This window comes from Schistocerca nitens, chromosome 9, assembly GCF_023898315.1.
Source record: "Schistocerca nitens isolate TAMUIC-IGC-003100 chromosome 9, iqSchNite1.1, whole genome shotgun sequence".
NCBI classification, from domain to species: domain Eukaryota; kingdom Metazoa; phylum Arthropoda; class Insecta; order Orthoptera; family Acrididae; genus Schistocerca; species Schistocerca nitens.
The window spans coordinates 436,881,119-436,896,598 of record NC_064622.1 but is presented as its reverse complement, the minus strand read 5'-3'; the positions used below and the strand labels follow the sequence as shown (position 1 = coordinate 436,896,598).

General features: G+C 43.8%; 1 protein-coding gene across 1 annotated transcript; it reads right to left on the bottom strand.

Annotated features, from left to right (window-relative positions):
- Positions 1–4,426: 4,426 nt before the first annotated feature.
- LOC126204300 (fatty acid-binding protein, muscle-like) lies at positions 4,427–15,250 on the bottom strand. Its single transcript, XM_049938687.1, has 3 exons — positions 15,169–15,250; positions 8,847–9,127; positions 4,427–4,477 (listed from the first exon to the last, which is right to left on the bottom strand). The coding sequence occupies exons 1-3, from the start codon at positions 15,248–15,250 to the stop codon at positions 4,427–4,429; spliced, it is 414 nt and encodes a 137-aa protein (XP_049794644.1).
- Between the last annotated feature and the right edge of the window lie 230 nt (positions 15,251–15,480).

The window sequence follows — 15,480 nt, the reverse complement described above, 5'->3', positions numbered from 1 at the left end:
TGACATACGTTTTGTAGTGAGATGTTGGTTGGTACAGAGGAACGACGTCTATGGTTCTATTTAATTTTGCTCACTGATGCGCATTTTGAGTTGTTCTCTTGCATTATGTATAAGGCACAACGGACGTATTTTCGTTATCGATGTTGTCCTCTACCCTCAGCGGTTGTCCTAAGCTCTCACTGTGAAGTCATACAGCGAAAGTACTTCTAAGTCTTATAGTGGCAAATTGGTTTAGAGTGTTGATTATTAGGAACAGTACTGCCCTACGCTTGTGCTATCACGGTAGATTCATCAGGCTAGTGCCTGTTTGGTTATAAAAGGGTAAAGTCCCCGCTATAAAATAAAAGCTTAGATTGAGCTACTGCTAGTGCCGAGTACCGTAAGATGGTTACCACCCGATAATTGAGTATCATCTTATGATAAATACCTGCTGGCATAGTTGTCCTTGATGTGGAGTTAACAGTGAGCTTGGGTGTAGCTTAGAGAGCGGCGCAACTGCCTACTAACGTGTATCGAATTTTGGTGCTGGCCGGGTACGTGTAAATGTCTCGTATGTAGGTAGTTGTGTGGTCAGTGCAACGGATTGCTAAGCGAAGGGGGCCGGGTTAGATTCCCGGCCGGGTCGCAGATCTTCTCCACTCGCGGACTGGATGTTGTCCTTCCAATCAAATAGTCAGAATTGACATCCCACTGTTAAGAAGGCTGTAAGAGCACGTCCCGAAAGCTAATAAATTTAAGAGAAACTGTTTTGTTGTGAGTGTTTAATACATACATAACTATTTTATCAGCTGTGTAAGTGAATTACGACAACGAACCGGGACTCGAACCCAGATTTCCCGCTCTAAGCGGACGACTCACAGCCAGACACAAACTTCCATATGTCGTCCATGAGCCGTAGTTGTGTCCGGCTCTTCGAAAAGCGCGCCAGGCGGAGTGCTTTCGCTTCGCGTCTAGTGTTTGCGGAGGCGCTTTCGGTTTGGCGCACTGTTTGGATCGCTACCGCACACTGTGGGGGGGAGTGTGGAGCAAGTGTGTAGGGTCGCGTGACGATCGAGGAGTACGTACTGGGCGGTGACCGAGAGAGGTGGTGGCGCGACCGGGTCCCTGCTGTTGGGGTTCGTCAACTGCTCGCCACGTGCTTTGGCCGACCTCTTGGCTGTCAGGGGCTAACTGTTAAGTCTGCCTTATCCGCATGTGCGTGGCTTATGAAGCTTAGAAGCCGTGGTGCAGGAGATCAGCGCGTGGGACCGTATGTCTTCTTATCGGCCGTTGAAACCACTGGCAGCGGTTGGCTCTGACGAGCATTTGGAAGTGCAACGTTAATGATATGGAACGAGTCATTTTACATTCATACCGCAAATTAATTTTTAAATGTGGGTACATTCTGAACACTTTGAACCTTTCAAATTTTCTTATAAATATGCAGACGTGGCTTAGTAATTCCTACCCACTACATTTTACATATTACTTTAAAAGAAATTCTGTTATCGAGTGGAAGTATTATCAAGGAGAAACTTTTTCAGTTTGTTTCCAAATTATACTTTTCTGTCCGTCAAGCATTTTATATCGCTGGCTAAGTGGTCAAAAAATTTTGTTGTAGCACTATGCACTCCTCTCTGTGTTAAAGACTGTCTCAATGTGAATAATGAATATAATTTTTCCTTCTGGCATTGTAATTCTGTTCATCATTGTTCCTTTTGAAATGTAGTGGATTATTCACAGCAGACTTCTTGAGTGTATAAATGTCTTCTTGATAGTATAAATGTACTGTGAGATCGTTGTCAGAATGCACAACAATTTAAAGAGAGGTCTGAAAGATTATCGTAGGTGAGCAACACATATTATTCTTACAGTATATTATTGAGCAACGAATACTTTATTTCTTAAAAATGAGTTATGCCCAGAACATTATTCCATATGGCGTTACCTAATGTAAACATGCAAAAATATGTCAGCCTAGTGCAAATGTGGCTGAAATAAGTTGTTTTAGGAGTTCCAAAATGTGCTTTTTCCAACTTAAATTCTCATGAGTATCGACACCCAAGACTTAAGAAGTTTCCATCCTTTTTGTTGTTCACTTACCATGTGTTATACTTATTACTGTTGTAGTACCTCCATATGAGCAGAACTGAATATGTTGTCATTTTAAAATTGAGGTTGAGACCATTTTTTCGCAGAAAACCAGTCAATAGTTTTAAGAACATTGTTCACCATTTCTTCTGTTTCTGTATGTGTGCTTTGATCTCAATACTGGTGTCATCTGCAAAAAGAATTTCTGCTTGTTGTATATTAGACGGAAGATAGTACATATATTAGTAACACTAGTTGACCTGAGACTGGGAGTTGGGAAACGCCATAAGCGATTTCTCCCCGGTCAGAATTACGACCCCAGACTATATTGGTTGAATTACTAAATATAACTTTCTGCAGATATGAATTATCCATTGGTTGGCTATCCATCAAGCCTATAAAACTCCAATTTATCTGGGGGAGTGCTATGATTCACACAGTCCGATGCCTTAGATAGGTCACAGAAAATACCAACCGGTACTATTTTATTATTTAATGCTTGTAAAATTTGGTGAGTGAACATGTAGATTGCGTTCTCAGTAGAGCAACTCTTCTGAAAGGCAAACTGTGATTTGATGATGACATTATTGCTGCTAACGTGAGATACTATTCTAGAATACATCATCTCATCAAAAATTTTGAAAAATATCGATAGTGAAACAAGTCGGCAGTTACTGACATCTCCCATATCAGCTTTCTTAAGGAGGAGTTTAACAATGATATATTTCTGTTTCTGTGGAAAAATGCCTTGAGTTAGTGATGCATTACATGCTTCAGACAAAACCGAGGTTATTATTTGGGAACAAATCATTAAATCTTTACTGGAAACACCAACAAAACCAGATGAGCTTTTATTCCTGAGACAATGAATAAGTTTATTGATGAGAGAAGGAGAAGTTGGTAATAGATCCATATGACTGAATTTTGTGAGATACGCCTATTCAGCATACTGATATGGTTTTCGTCTTGAACTGTTTGTCCCTGCGCTTCCTGCTACATTTAAGGAATGAATATTAAATATATATGCCAGCCATGTCTCATCATTTGTAGCTCTCCCATTCAGTTCAATAATGATTGTATTATTGTTTGTGTGTGGTTAGGACGCTACATTCCATATAGCCTTAAGGTTGTTGCCGGAATTACAGATTTCTTTTTACTTTATGTGCAAGTTCCCTGATTTTTAATAGCCTTTCTTGTAAATTTGAGTAGTTTTTTAGTGTGCAGCTGCTTCAGGATCTTTACTTGCTCTTGCCAATAGATATATTTCCCTTTTCATTTCACAAGATACTTTAAGCCCCCTATTGATCCATGGTTTTTTACGTTGTTATTTAATGTCATTCCTGGTTAGCTGACGTGGAAAGCTATTTTCAAATAATGATATGAATTTATCTTGAAATAGATTAAATTTTATGTTAGCATTTGGTTCGTTATATGTTTCATCGCAGGTCATTTCTTGTAAACTGTTCTTGAAAACATTTTTCCTAGAGTAATTAATTTTTTTAACTAATTTCCACTGATGAATATCCACTCTGTAAGACACTATGTTATTTATCCTAAATAACTGTGCATCATGATCAGAGATCAGCTCTCCGGCGCCTACCTCTGGCGACTCCACCGAGCAGAGGTTAACAGGGGGCGGCGATTGGACAACTCGCACGCCTGTGTAGCTTTCCCAGTTCCGTGTGTGTCACCCATGCAGTGAGGATACTGTATAAACCGCATGGAAGTTCTTTAGGCAATCCGACAACAAACCTCGAGGGATAAGAGGAAAATATGATCAATGGAGGATAAAATAACTGTTTAAGAGGCTATTACCAATGCTGTTTCTGATATATGCTCCAGACTGTCACGGCGAAGCACATGTGTCCACAGCCGAGGGGTGAGGCGCTGGCTCCAGGAGCAGTCACTGAGTGAGGAAAAGATACGAAACTGCGATAAGTTATTGTCTGTCAATGGAAACCGTAAGCAGTCAGAACTACCTTATACTGAGTTCTCGCTATTATTCTATACAATTACTCATAACTGACATTATATATTTTGAAATTACTGAATGCTTTCCCTTTACTGCTATGGAACTTTCCCGATTCCTTTTTAACCACGTCTTTTCTGTGATTGCAAATTTTTCAGCTTCGCTGATATGGAAATCTTTTCTCTATTCATACAGTGAGTGTCTGATGGAAACGCATACTGACACATTCAAGACGAAACAGAAACTAAAATATAATAAATGAGTGGGTACGGGTAGGGCACTTTAAGTTAAACAACATATCATAGCGAAGTGTAACTTTGACAAAAAAATTTATTGACATATACAGAGGAAATAAATTATTGAATTTTAGACGAAAGAAAGTCGAATTCAGACTGCTTTGTAAATCCTTTTCGCGGTGACGTTGCCAACAGAGAGGGTCTGAAAGAGAAAAGTAATTTGTTATAAATCATTAACTCATAAATACACTCCTGGAAATTGAAATAAGAACACCGTGAATTCATTGTCCCAGGAAGGGGAAACTTTATTGACACATTCGTGGGGTCAGATACATCACATGATCACACTGACAGAACCACAGGCACATAGACACAGGCAACAGAGCATGCACAATGTCGGCACTAGTACAGTGTATATCCACCTTTCGCAGCAATGCAGGCTGCTGTTCTCCCATGGAGACGATCGTAGAGATGCTGGATGTAGTCCTGTGGAACGGCTTGCCATGCCATTTCCACCTGGCGCCTCAGTTGGACCAGCGTTCGTGCTGGACGTGCAGACCGCGTGAGACGACGCTTCATCCAGTCCCAAACATGCTCAATGGGGGACAGATCCGGAGATCTTGCTGGCCAGGGTAGTTGACTTACACCTTCTAGAGCACGTTGGGTGGCACGGGATACATGCGGACGTGCATTGTCCTGTTGGAACAGCAAGTTCCCTTGCCGGTCTAGGAATGGTAGAACGATGGGTTCGATGACGGTTTGGATGTACTGTGCACTATTAAGTGTCCCCTCGACGATCACCAGTGGTGTACGGCCAGTGTAGCAGATCGCTCCCCACACCATGATGCCGGGTGTTGGCCCTGTGTGCCTCGGTCGTATGCAGTCCTGATTGTGGCGCTCACCTGCACGGCGCCAAACACGCATACGACCATCATTGGCACCAAGGCAGAAGCGACTCTCATCGCTGAAGACGACACGTCTCCATTCGTCCCTCCATTCACGCCTGTCGCGACACCACTGGAGGCGGGCTGCACGATGTTGGGGCGTGAGCGGAAGACGGCCTAACGGTGTGCGGGACCGTAGCCCAGCTTCATGGAGACGGTTGCGAATGGTCCTCGCCGATACCCCAGGAGCAACAGTGTCCCTAATTTGCTGGGAAGTGGCGGTGTGGTCCCCTACGGCACTGCGTAGGATCCTACGGTCATGGCGTGCATCCGTGCGTCGCTGCGGTCCGGTCCCAGGTCGACGGGCACGTGCACCTTCCGCCGACCACTGGCGACAACATCGATGTACTGTGGAGACCTCACGCCCCACGTGTTGAGCAATTCGGCGGTACGTCCACCCGGCCTCCCGCATGCCCACTATACGCCCTCGCTCAAAGTCCGTCAACTGCACATACGGTTCACGTCCACGCTGTCGCGGCATGCTACCGTGTTAAAGACTGCGATGGAGCTCCGTATGCCACGGCAAACTGGCTGACACTGACGGCGGCGGTGCACAAATGCTGCGCAGCTAGCGCCATTCGACGGCCAACACCGCGGTTCCTGGTGTGTCCGCTGTGCCGTACGTGTGATCATTGCTTGTACAGCCCTCTCGCAGTGTCCGGAGCAAGTATGGTGGGTCTGACACACCGGTGTCAATGTGTTCTTTTTTCCATTTCCAGTAGTGTAATTATTTGTTTCAATAATTACTAGTTATGGTTATATGAGATAATAATGCATGCATAACTTTGATTGAAGTAAGTAATAGTGCAGTCATTACGCAATAGTACCAATTCCTTATAAATATTGACAGGAGAAGAAAGGACATTTTCATCGTCCACCAATGTCCTAAGATTTTAGAGTTATTATTTTACTCGTCCATAATATCATTTTATGGTTGTATTTACTGACTGACTGATCGACAAAAAAGATATTAATATTACTGAAAAATTCCTTAATTATTCTCTTTCGGTGCAGTCACATAAAAGAACTGAGACTTAAAAAGTGGTCTAACTGGGTAGTAGATGTGAAGCTTCTAAATGAGCTGCTCATAAACTTAAGAATGGCACTACGACATCGTTTATTACACAGTCACAATGAAATTAACAAGGTAGTTGATAATATCGAACACAAAATAAAAATACAGAAATGATTCATGTGAAAGAGATATCACACAATGGAAAAAAAGAAAATACTGTAACGTAGGCGCGATCGCATGAGGTGCAAGGCTGAAAGATGAAGGGATATGCAAACCTAAAGTGTAGTTTATGATACGTTCAAGTAACTATATTTGTTTTGGAAACCATAGGTTTTTCCTGAGCAGCGACCGTTGGATTTGCAAGTGGTAGAATGTAGCGATCAGTCGTGGATAATCTCAGGTTACTGCAGATCGCTTTGGACTCAGTGCATACATCACCCAATGTTATCACACAAGTTTTATGTGACTACACAGATACTGGTTGTTTTGTAGTCGAGATAGATTTGCAATAAATTCAGATTATTCACGACTAATCGCTGCATACTTCCATCTCAAGTAAATATTTCAGAATGCTATTCGCATTACAGTGCAAGGATCTGCAAAAACTGCAGAGCTCATGCGGTTTCATTTTAGTCAATTAGAAGAGAGACTGCTGTGTGGGTCATGTTTCTTGTTTTCAGTGTTCCATAGCAGAACAGATTAACCTTCATTTACCTCTTGTAGGGCGAAGTATGCTCGTATAGTCATACCGAATACTACTATTTATAGTAAATATCTCACCTGTAAAAATTTCTTAGAATTCTCTGAACCTCAATGATCTACGAGGATATCCTAGGGCTAAAGCAGAAATTTCTAAATGTTTGCGTGAAATACAGAAATAAAAGGTAGAGTCTGTTTCTTACCAACACTAGTAGAGCACTTAACAAGCGCAAATATTTTTCGAAGTGATAGTTAAATATGATGTGTATATTTAAGTGACCAGACTAAAAATCACGTGTGGCACACGAGAAACGTAATCTGAGCTTTTGTATAACGTAGAAGCTATAATAAGAGGTTAGGTTGTCTGATTAAAAACTGAATGAGTCACCGCATGCTGTGATCTGTCGCTGGCAGAAGTGCGTACACCAGAGCAAAAAGTGCTAAGGACAAGAATGTGATGGAATGTATACCAACGATCTTGTGCGCACTGAAGTGCCTACGAAAGTATGAAAGTTTATTGTTGCACACGGAACTTTATTCATTGTTCTGATTCTATATACTCATAAGAAAGGAACTGTGATAACATTAAGTGCGTCTGACAGAGTGAGGCCGAACAGTAACAAATACAACAAATAAAAACAAATGTAATAATTATTTTAATCCGATTTTATGAATATGACAGACACGTACATACAACACACGCGCAAACACACACACACACACACACACACACACACACACACACCAGATTCAAGACAGTTGTCAAAACAATGGACAAAAGCCTGTGAAAGTACATCGAAGAAGGTAAAGACCATTCTGTCAGGTTTCCAAGGAACAATATGCTTCATTGCCAGATCGCGTGACACTTGCGTTCGATGAAAAAAAGACCTAGGTTGGCAAGGGAAAAAGTGATGTTTCACAGTGGTAATGCGCCATCCGACCCATCAGTGATAATGCCAAAGTGCATGGACTGATCTTTCAACTGGTTCCTCATCCGTTCTATTCACGAGAATTAGCTCCAAGTGCATTCTTCCTGTTCCTTAACTTGTAACTTTGGATTGCTGGGAAGAAATTTTCATCAAATAAGGAAGTGACAGTTGTAGTCTACTAGTATTTTTCAGAGTTTGAAAGAAGTTATTTCTCTGATTTGAAGAAAAAGCTGGAGGATCGCTGGACCGATTGTACATCCGTCAAATGAGACTTTGTCAAGAAGTAAGGCGAGCTATTTTCTTTACAAAATAACATTTTTCTTGCTTTTTTACCAGACCAATGATACCACCCTCATACAAATTATATAAAATCACGAAGAAATTAATTAATGGATTAGAGGTATTGTGTTTAAACGTGGGTAAATTTGAAACATTAAGAGTGGAACACAAGTAACCATAATAATGTCACGGGTGTGTCCATAGAAGGAGAATGGGATGACAAAACAGTGTTCTATAGAATCTCATGATCCCCTAAAAACAGTGTATGATATCCAAAAAAAAGGTCCTGCAGCAACAATTTAGGATCACATTGTTCCCATCAAGCTATTTTTCTGTGAAGCGAATTTTATATATTTGAAACAACAATATTACTCTCCTGAAGGATTTTGATTAAAAGTTACAGTGATGCTCACAGACGAGCAGTTCCCTCTTTGTACCACAATCTGATAAACCTATCAACCGGGAATTATGCCTTGTATCAGGTAGTAGCTCCAATTTGAAATTACATGAGATGTTATAGTAGTAATTATAAACAAGTGTGGTTTGAGGCAGACGGTAAAAGCTTCCTTCAAATGACTTTGGACTCACTGTCATGGGTTAGCATAATGCAACACTATATCTGACACACACACACACACACACACACAGCAAGGAGAGGTGCAAAACAAAAAGTGCTGAGAGCGAGAGTTCTGTTTTGGAACTCACCGCGACCATCTTGTCGGCGCTGAAGGTCTTCTCTATGGTGACGGTCTTTCCATCCTCGTACTTCTCGACCTTGACCAGCGTGTCGGCGCCCCTTTGGGTGACGGTGCTCTTCCTCTTGCGGCCGGCCGTGTCCTCTGTGAACTCCTCCGCCAGGCGGTACGTCAGGACGTGCTTGTAGTCACCCAGTTGGGTCACATCCGTCACCTTGTCACCCTCCAGTGTCAGAGTCAGGGTGTCCTTCGCTGACAGAGCCAGCTGGCGGTGCGTGGGATCAGTGACACCTGCAGGTCAGAAACTAACATAAATAGTCATATAAAGAGAAATTACTCAGCCTGCAGAGACTCGAGAGGAGTTTGTCTCACCGATCCTCTTCGAGACGCAGTATATCTGCGTCGAGTTACTTAAAATGATAGTTATCTATTATTCCCGATTGCAATTCTCATCATTAGGAGGATGTGGATAACTGAAAGATTTGTACCGATAACTTAATTGTTATATCTACGTCTATACTCCGCAACTCACCTTTTGGTGTGAGAGTTCTTCTGTTATGACTATCACATTCCACCTGTCTCATTCAATTCGCGAGTAGATCATGGAATGAACAAGAATGCATAAGCTCGGTATGAGCTACATTTTATCTAATTTCTCGTCACGGCACTTATGCAGAACATTTTTCGAAGGAGGTAGTATACTGCCGACTCTTCTTGTAATGTACGCTCTCGGAATTTCAACACTAAACTTCCTAGTGATTCAAAATGCCACTCTGTTGTATTGTACTGTGTTGTGTGTTAACCGGGGACCTAGAAACGACCCCGCCGCAGCTGCAGTGGTCCACAACCCTACAACGACTACCGCAGTCCACTTCACCCCTCCGCCACCCCACACCGAACCCAGGGTTATTGTGCGGTTCGGCCTCCGGTGGACCCCCCCAGGGAACGTCTCGCACCAGACGAGTGTAAGCGTAAGTGGAGAACTTGTTTGCGCAGCAATCGCCGACATAGTGTAACTGAGACGGAATAAGGGGAAACAGCCCGCATTCGCCGAGGCAGTTGGAAAACCGCCTAAAAACCATACACAGACCGTCTGGTTCACCAGACCTCGACACAAATCCGCCGGGTGGATTCGTGCCGGGGACCAGGCGCTCCTTCCCGCCCGGAAAGCCGTGCGTTAGACCTCACGGCCAACCGGGCGGCCTCCACTGCTATTAGTTCAATACGTCCGTAATGCTCTCGCGCCTATTATGCAACCGTGTGGAGAAACATGCCGTTCATCATTGGTTCTTCTCTGTTGTTACTGTGGTCGTCAGTCCAACGACTCGCTCGATGCAGCTCTCCATCCTACTATATCCTGTCAAGCCTCTTCATCTCTGAATAACTAGCGCAACTTACATCCTTCTGAGTCTGGTGACAGTATTCATCGCTTGATCTCCCTGTACAATTTTTACCCTCCCCCTCCTCCCCACACTTCCCTTGGAAACTAAATTGGTGGTCCCTTGGTGTCTCAGAATGTGTACTATGAACCGACCCCTTTTTCTTGTCAGATTCTGCAACAAAATTCTTTTCTCCCCGGTACTATTCAGTATCTCATCATTAGTTACGTGATCTATCCATCTCACCTGCAGCGTACATCCCAAACACCACATTCCAAAACGTTCTGTTCTCTTCATATCTAAATTGCTTATCATCCATGTGTCACTTTCATACACAGCTACATTCCATACAAATACTTTCATAAAAATGTCCTAACACTTAAATCTATATTCGATGTTAACAAATTTCTTTTCTTCAGAAACCCTTTTCTTGCCATTACCAGTCTACATTTCATATCCTCTCTGCTTCGGCCATAATCAGTTATTCAGCTGTCCAAATAACAAAACTTATCTACTACTTTAAGTGTCTAGTTTTCTAATCTAATTCCCACTCCATCACCTGATTTAATTCGACTACATTCCTTTATCCTTGTTTTGCTTTGGTTCATGTCCATCTTATATCGTCCTTACAAGACACTGTTCATTCCGTTCAGCTTCTCTTCCATGTCTTTGCTGTGTCTTATGGAATTACAGTGTCATCGGCAAATCTCAAGGTTTAAATTTCTGCTCGCTGAACTTTAATTCCTACTATTTTTTTTTTTTGTTTGTTTCGTTTGCTGCTTACTCGTGTACAGATTGGCGACAGACTATGATCCCGTTCACTCCCTTCTCATCCACTACTTCCCTTTCATGCCCCTCGACTCTTATAACTGCGTTCTGGTTTCTGAACAAGTTGTAAATGGCCTTTCGCTCCCTGTATTTTACGTCTGATACTTTCAGAATTTCAAAAGCGTATTCCAGTCAACACTGTCAGAAGTTTTCCCTAGGTCGTAGGGTCAGTTTCGTCGTACGTGTTCCTATATTTCTCCGAAATCCAAACTGATCTTTGGCGTCTACCAGTGATATTGAACATGCGTATTCACTGCTCACATTTACTTCCATCACCGAATACAGCACTGCACTGTTCGTTATACTTAAAAATTCAGGTTAGTGCGAGTACGTTTCACGCACCAAGGGTTTCGCGAGAACTTATTTATGTAAATAGATTATATTGTATCGTATGTTAACCGGGAACCTAGAAACGACGGAGAGGCTCCGTCCCCGCCGCAGCCGTAGTGGTCCACAGCCCCACGACGACTACCGCAGTCCACTTCACCCCTCCGCCGTCCCACACCGAACCCAGGGTTATTGTGCGGTTCGGCCCCCGGTGTCCACCCAGGGAACGTCTCACACCAGACGAGTGTAACCCCTATGTTTGCGTGCTAGAGTAATGGTGGTGTACGCATGCGTGGATAACCTGTTTCCGCAGCAGTCGCCGACATAGTGTAAATGAGGCGGAATAAGAGGAACCAGATCGCATTCGCCGAGGCAGATGGAAAACCCCCTAAAAACCATCCACAGACCGGCCGGTTCACCAGACCTCGACACAAATCCGCCGGGCGGATTCGTGCCGGGGACCAGGCGCTCTTTCCCGCCCGGAAAGCCGTGCGTTAGACCGCGCGGCCTACCGGGCGGGTCTATGTATATAGATAGTTCCTCCTTCCCGGGAATAGAGAATTTCGCCGAATCGTGTCGGTAATCGATATCGATACTTGCAAAGTATCAAAATATGAGAGATAAATTGCCCTATATTTTGATTCCTTTCTCCGGGAAAAAAATTATGCCTTATAAAATCTTATTATTTATGTTCTATATGTTAGAGAATAAACCTGTTTTGTTACTTGATTCGCTACATTACTGGACGAGTGACTCAGCAAACGTTATTATCGGATGAAAATCGTCATCAGTTCCAAATGAAGATTTATTACGTTCCATTACGCAAACAGAATGGAAATTTTAGAAACACACGTCTAGAATACACTAGAAAATATTCTGTGACACGAACAGCATGGATTGATACCACAGAAATCAAGTACGAGAGCACAAGTACCTACACTCCTGGAAATGGAAAAAAGAACACATTGACACCGGTGTGTCAGACCCACCATACTTGCTCCGGACACTGCGAGAGGGCTGTACAAGCAATGATCACACGCACGGCACAGCGGACACACCAGGAACCGCGGTGTTGGCCGTCGAATGGCGCTAGCTGCGCAGCATTTGTGCATCGCCGCCGTCAGTGTCAGCCAGTTTGCCGTGACATACGGAGCTCCATCGCAGTCTTTAACACTGGTAGCATGCCGCGACAGCGTGGACGTGAACCGTATGTGCAGTTGACGGACTTTGAGCGAGGGCGTATAGTGGGTATGCGGGAGGCCGGGTGGACGTACCGCCGAATTGCTCAACACGTGGGGCGTGAGGTCTCCACAGTACATCGATGTTGTCGCCAGTGGTCGGCGGAAGGTGCACGTGCCCTTCGACCTGGGACCGGACCGCAGCGACGCACGTATGCACGCCAAGACCGTAGGATCCTACGCAGTGCCGTAGGGGACCACACCGCCACTTCCCAGCAAATTAGGGACACTGTTGCTCCTGGGGTATCGGCGAGGACCATTCGCAACCGTCTCCATGAAGCTGGGCTACGGTCCCGCACACCGTTAGGCCGTCTTCCGTTCGCGCCCCAACATCGTGCAGCCCGCCTCCAGTGGTGTCGCAACAGGCGTGAATGGACGGACGAATGGAGACGTGTCGTCTTCAGCGATGAGAGTCGCTTCTGCCTTGGTGCCAATGATGGTCGTATGCGTGTTTGGCGCCGTGCAGGTGAGCGCCACAATCAGGACTGCATACGACCGAGGCACACAGGGCCAACACCCGGCATCATGGTGTGGGGAGCGATCTCCTACACTGGCCGTACACCACTGGTGATCGTCGAGGGGACACTGAATAGTGCACGGTACATCCAAACCGTCATCGAACCCATCGTTCTACCATTCCTAGACCGGCAAGGGAACTTGCTGTTCCAACAGGACAATGCACGTCCGCATGTATCCCGTGCCACCCAACGTGCTCTAGAAGGTGTAAGTCAACTACCCTGGCCAGCAAGATCTCCGGATCTGTCCCCCATTGAGCATGTTTGGGACTGGATGAAGCGTCGTCTCACGCGGTCTGCACGTCCGGCACGAACGCTGGTCCAACTGAGGCGCCAGGTGGAAATGGCATGGCAAGCCGTTCCACAGGACTACATCCAGCATCTCTACGATCGTCTCCATGGGAGAATAGCAGCCTGCATTGCTGCGAAAGGTGGATATACACTGTACTAGTGCCGACATTGTGCATGCTCTGTTGCCTGTGTCTATGTGCCTGTGGTTCTGTCAGTGTGATCATGTGATGTATCTGACCCCAGGAATGTGTCAATAAAGTTTCCCCTTCCTGGGACAATGAATTCACGGTGTTCTTATTTCAATTTCCAGGAGTGTAGATGGGAAGGCTGTGGTAATGTCTTAACTCAGTACACAAAAGCTATCTGATACTAAGTACAGAAGGAAGATTCGAAGAAATCTAAGGGAGATGAAACAATGAAACCTAAGCTTTGTATAATTTGGAAGAGAGAGAAAACCCACAGGTTGTAACAAAAATATGTGCAGAAAAGGGACTCTTTCATAGTTGCTTTTCATCACGACCATGGAATAGCGACAGGAAAGCTTGAAGCAGACTAAATGTTTTTGTTGGCATGCGAGAGGAGGATAAAGAGGCAGTTCAGTGGCAGTTACACGCATGAGAGAGCAAAATGGATGGTTACGAAATTAAACTTTGGAGATTTAAGAGCGGCATTGGTCACATCTAGAAGATCACAAATAAGGTCGCGTGCAGTAAGGCTGAGAGGATATTAACTGAATAGGACGGAATGTTAGGGATATTTTGAGACTGCCATAAGAGAAATGTACATTAAACGAGGAACTCTCGCAAGAAAAAATGGGGAGGACAAGATTGAAGTTTTACAGGCATGTAAATGAACGCAGCACACAAAGCGTGCCTGCAATAAAATTACAGCGCAAAAATCCGAAAGGAAAATCTATAGGTACGCGGCTCAAGGGAGTATAGGAGGCAGTATCAACGACATAAATTCATAGGACAAGTGGTAGCGGGGCAGAAGAAACTGGAAAAACATTCGTTTTCATATGATCCAGCTATACTAATAGAAAAGGATGGTAAGTATTATCTTGGCGGAATTCTGTGCCGGAGTAGGTAAACTTTAACGTCACTTGAGAAGATTATGTTAACACTGAATCAACTAAGTTGTACCCCTTACCTTCTTTATCAAGTTTCTGAAGAAGTAGTTCATAAATGTAAAACATTCCATTGCAAGACAATTGCGACATGTACGGTAGTTAAAATGTTACTTATGTGGGAGAAACTATACAGCATGGAACTGTAAATATGATCAACATTATTTATAGTATTACTTTGGGGAGACTTTCAGAAGTGGTGGTCGAATTTCCTTTACATTGCTTTGAGTTTTTCCTCCCATAAGCTTGTCTAGTCTCACTATTGCTTGTATCAAAACTATCGATGTAAGTGACTCAATAGTTAATGCAATTGGATCTATTCCTTTCTTCGGGCCGTAAAAGTATGCTATGAAAATTGATAAAACGTCTATCATACACATAATTTTAAGACGAAATTATCTATTCACACTCAAATTCGTATTTATAAACATGCATAAGAGATGTTGTTCTCCAGCGTAATTGTATAAAGTTCAACATTCTTTTTTCTTCTACATTCTTAAGCAACTCAAAGATTCGCATTGTCGGATAGGAAGCCTATAGCTATGACCTAAAGTCCCTGTTGACTGGTACTATGTATACGTTCCGTAGGAGAGGACAAAGACAAAGTTGACGCTTTTTATTGACTCACCGCTGGCGTCCAGAAACGCCTCCATGTTCTCCATGCTGGCGACGTCCAGTTCATAGCTCTTTTCAGAAAACTGTTTCACCATCTCGAATGCTTTACCCTTCTCAGCAGTTGCGGCAGAAGCAGAGAACCCAGTCTGAATTCTGGCACTGCGCCGGTCTATTTATCTGAGACCTACATCCCTCGAAATATCGTCACTTCCTGTATCAGATAGTGGTACCGTATTTGATTATTAAGGCGGTATCCGGTACTACCGATAGCAACTTGAGTCATCTCAGCTCCCGAAATGCGATACTGAATTCAAGGTTAAAGACA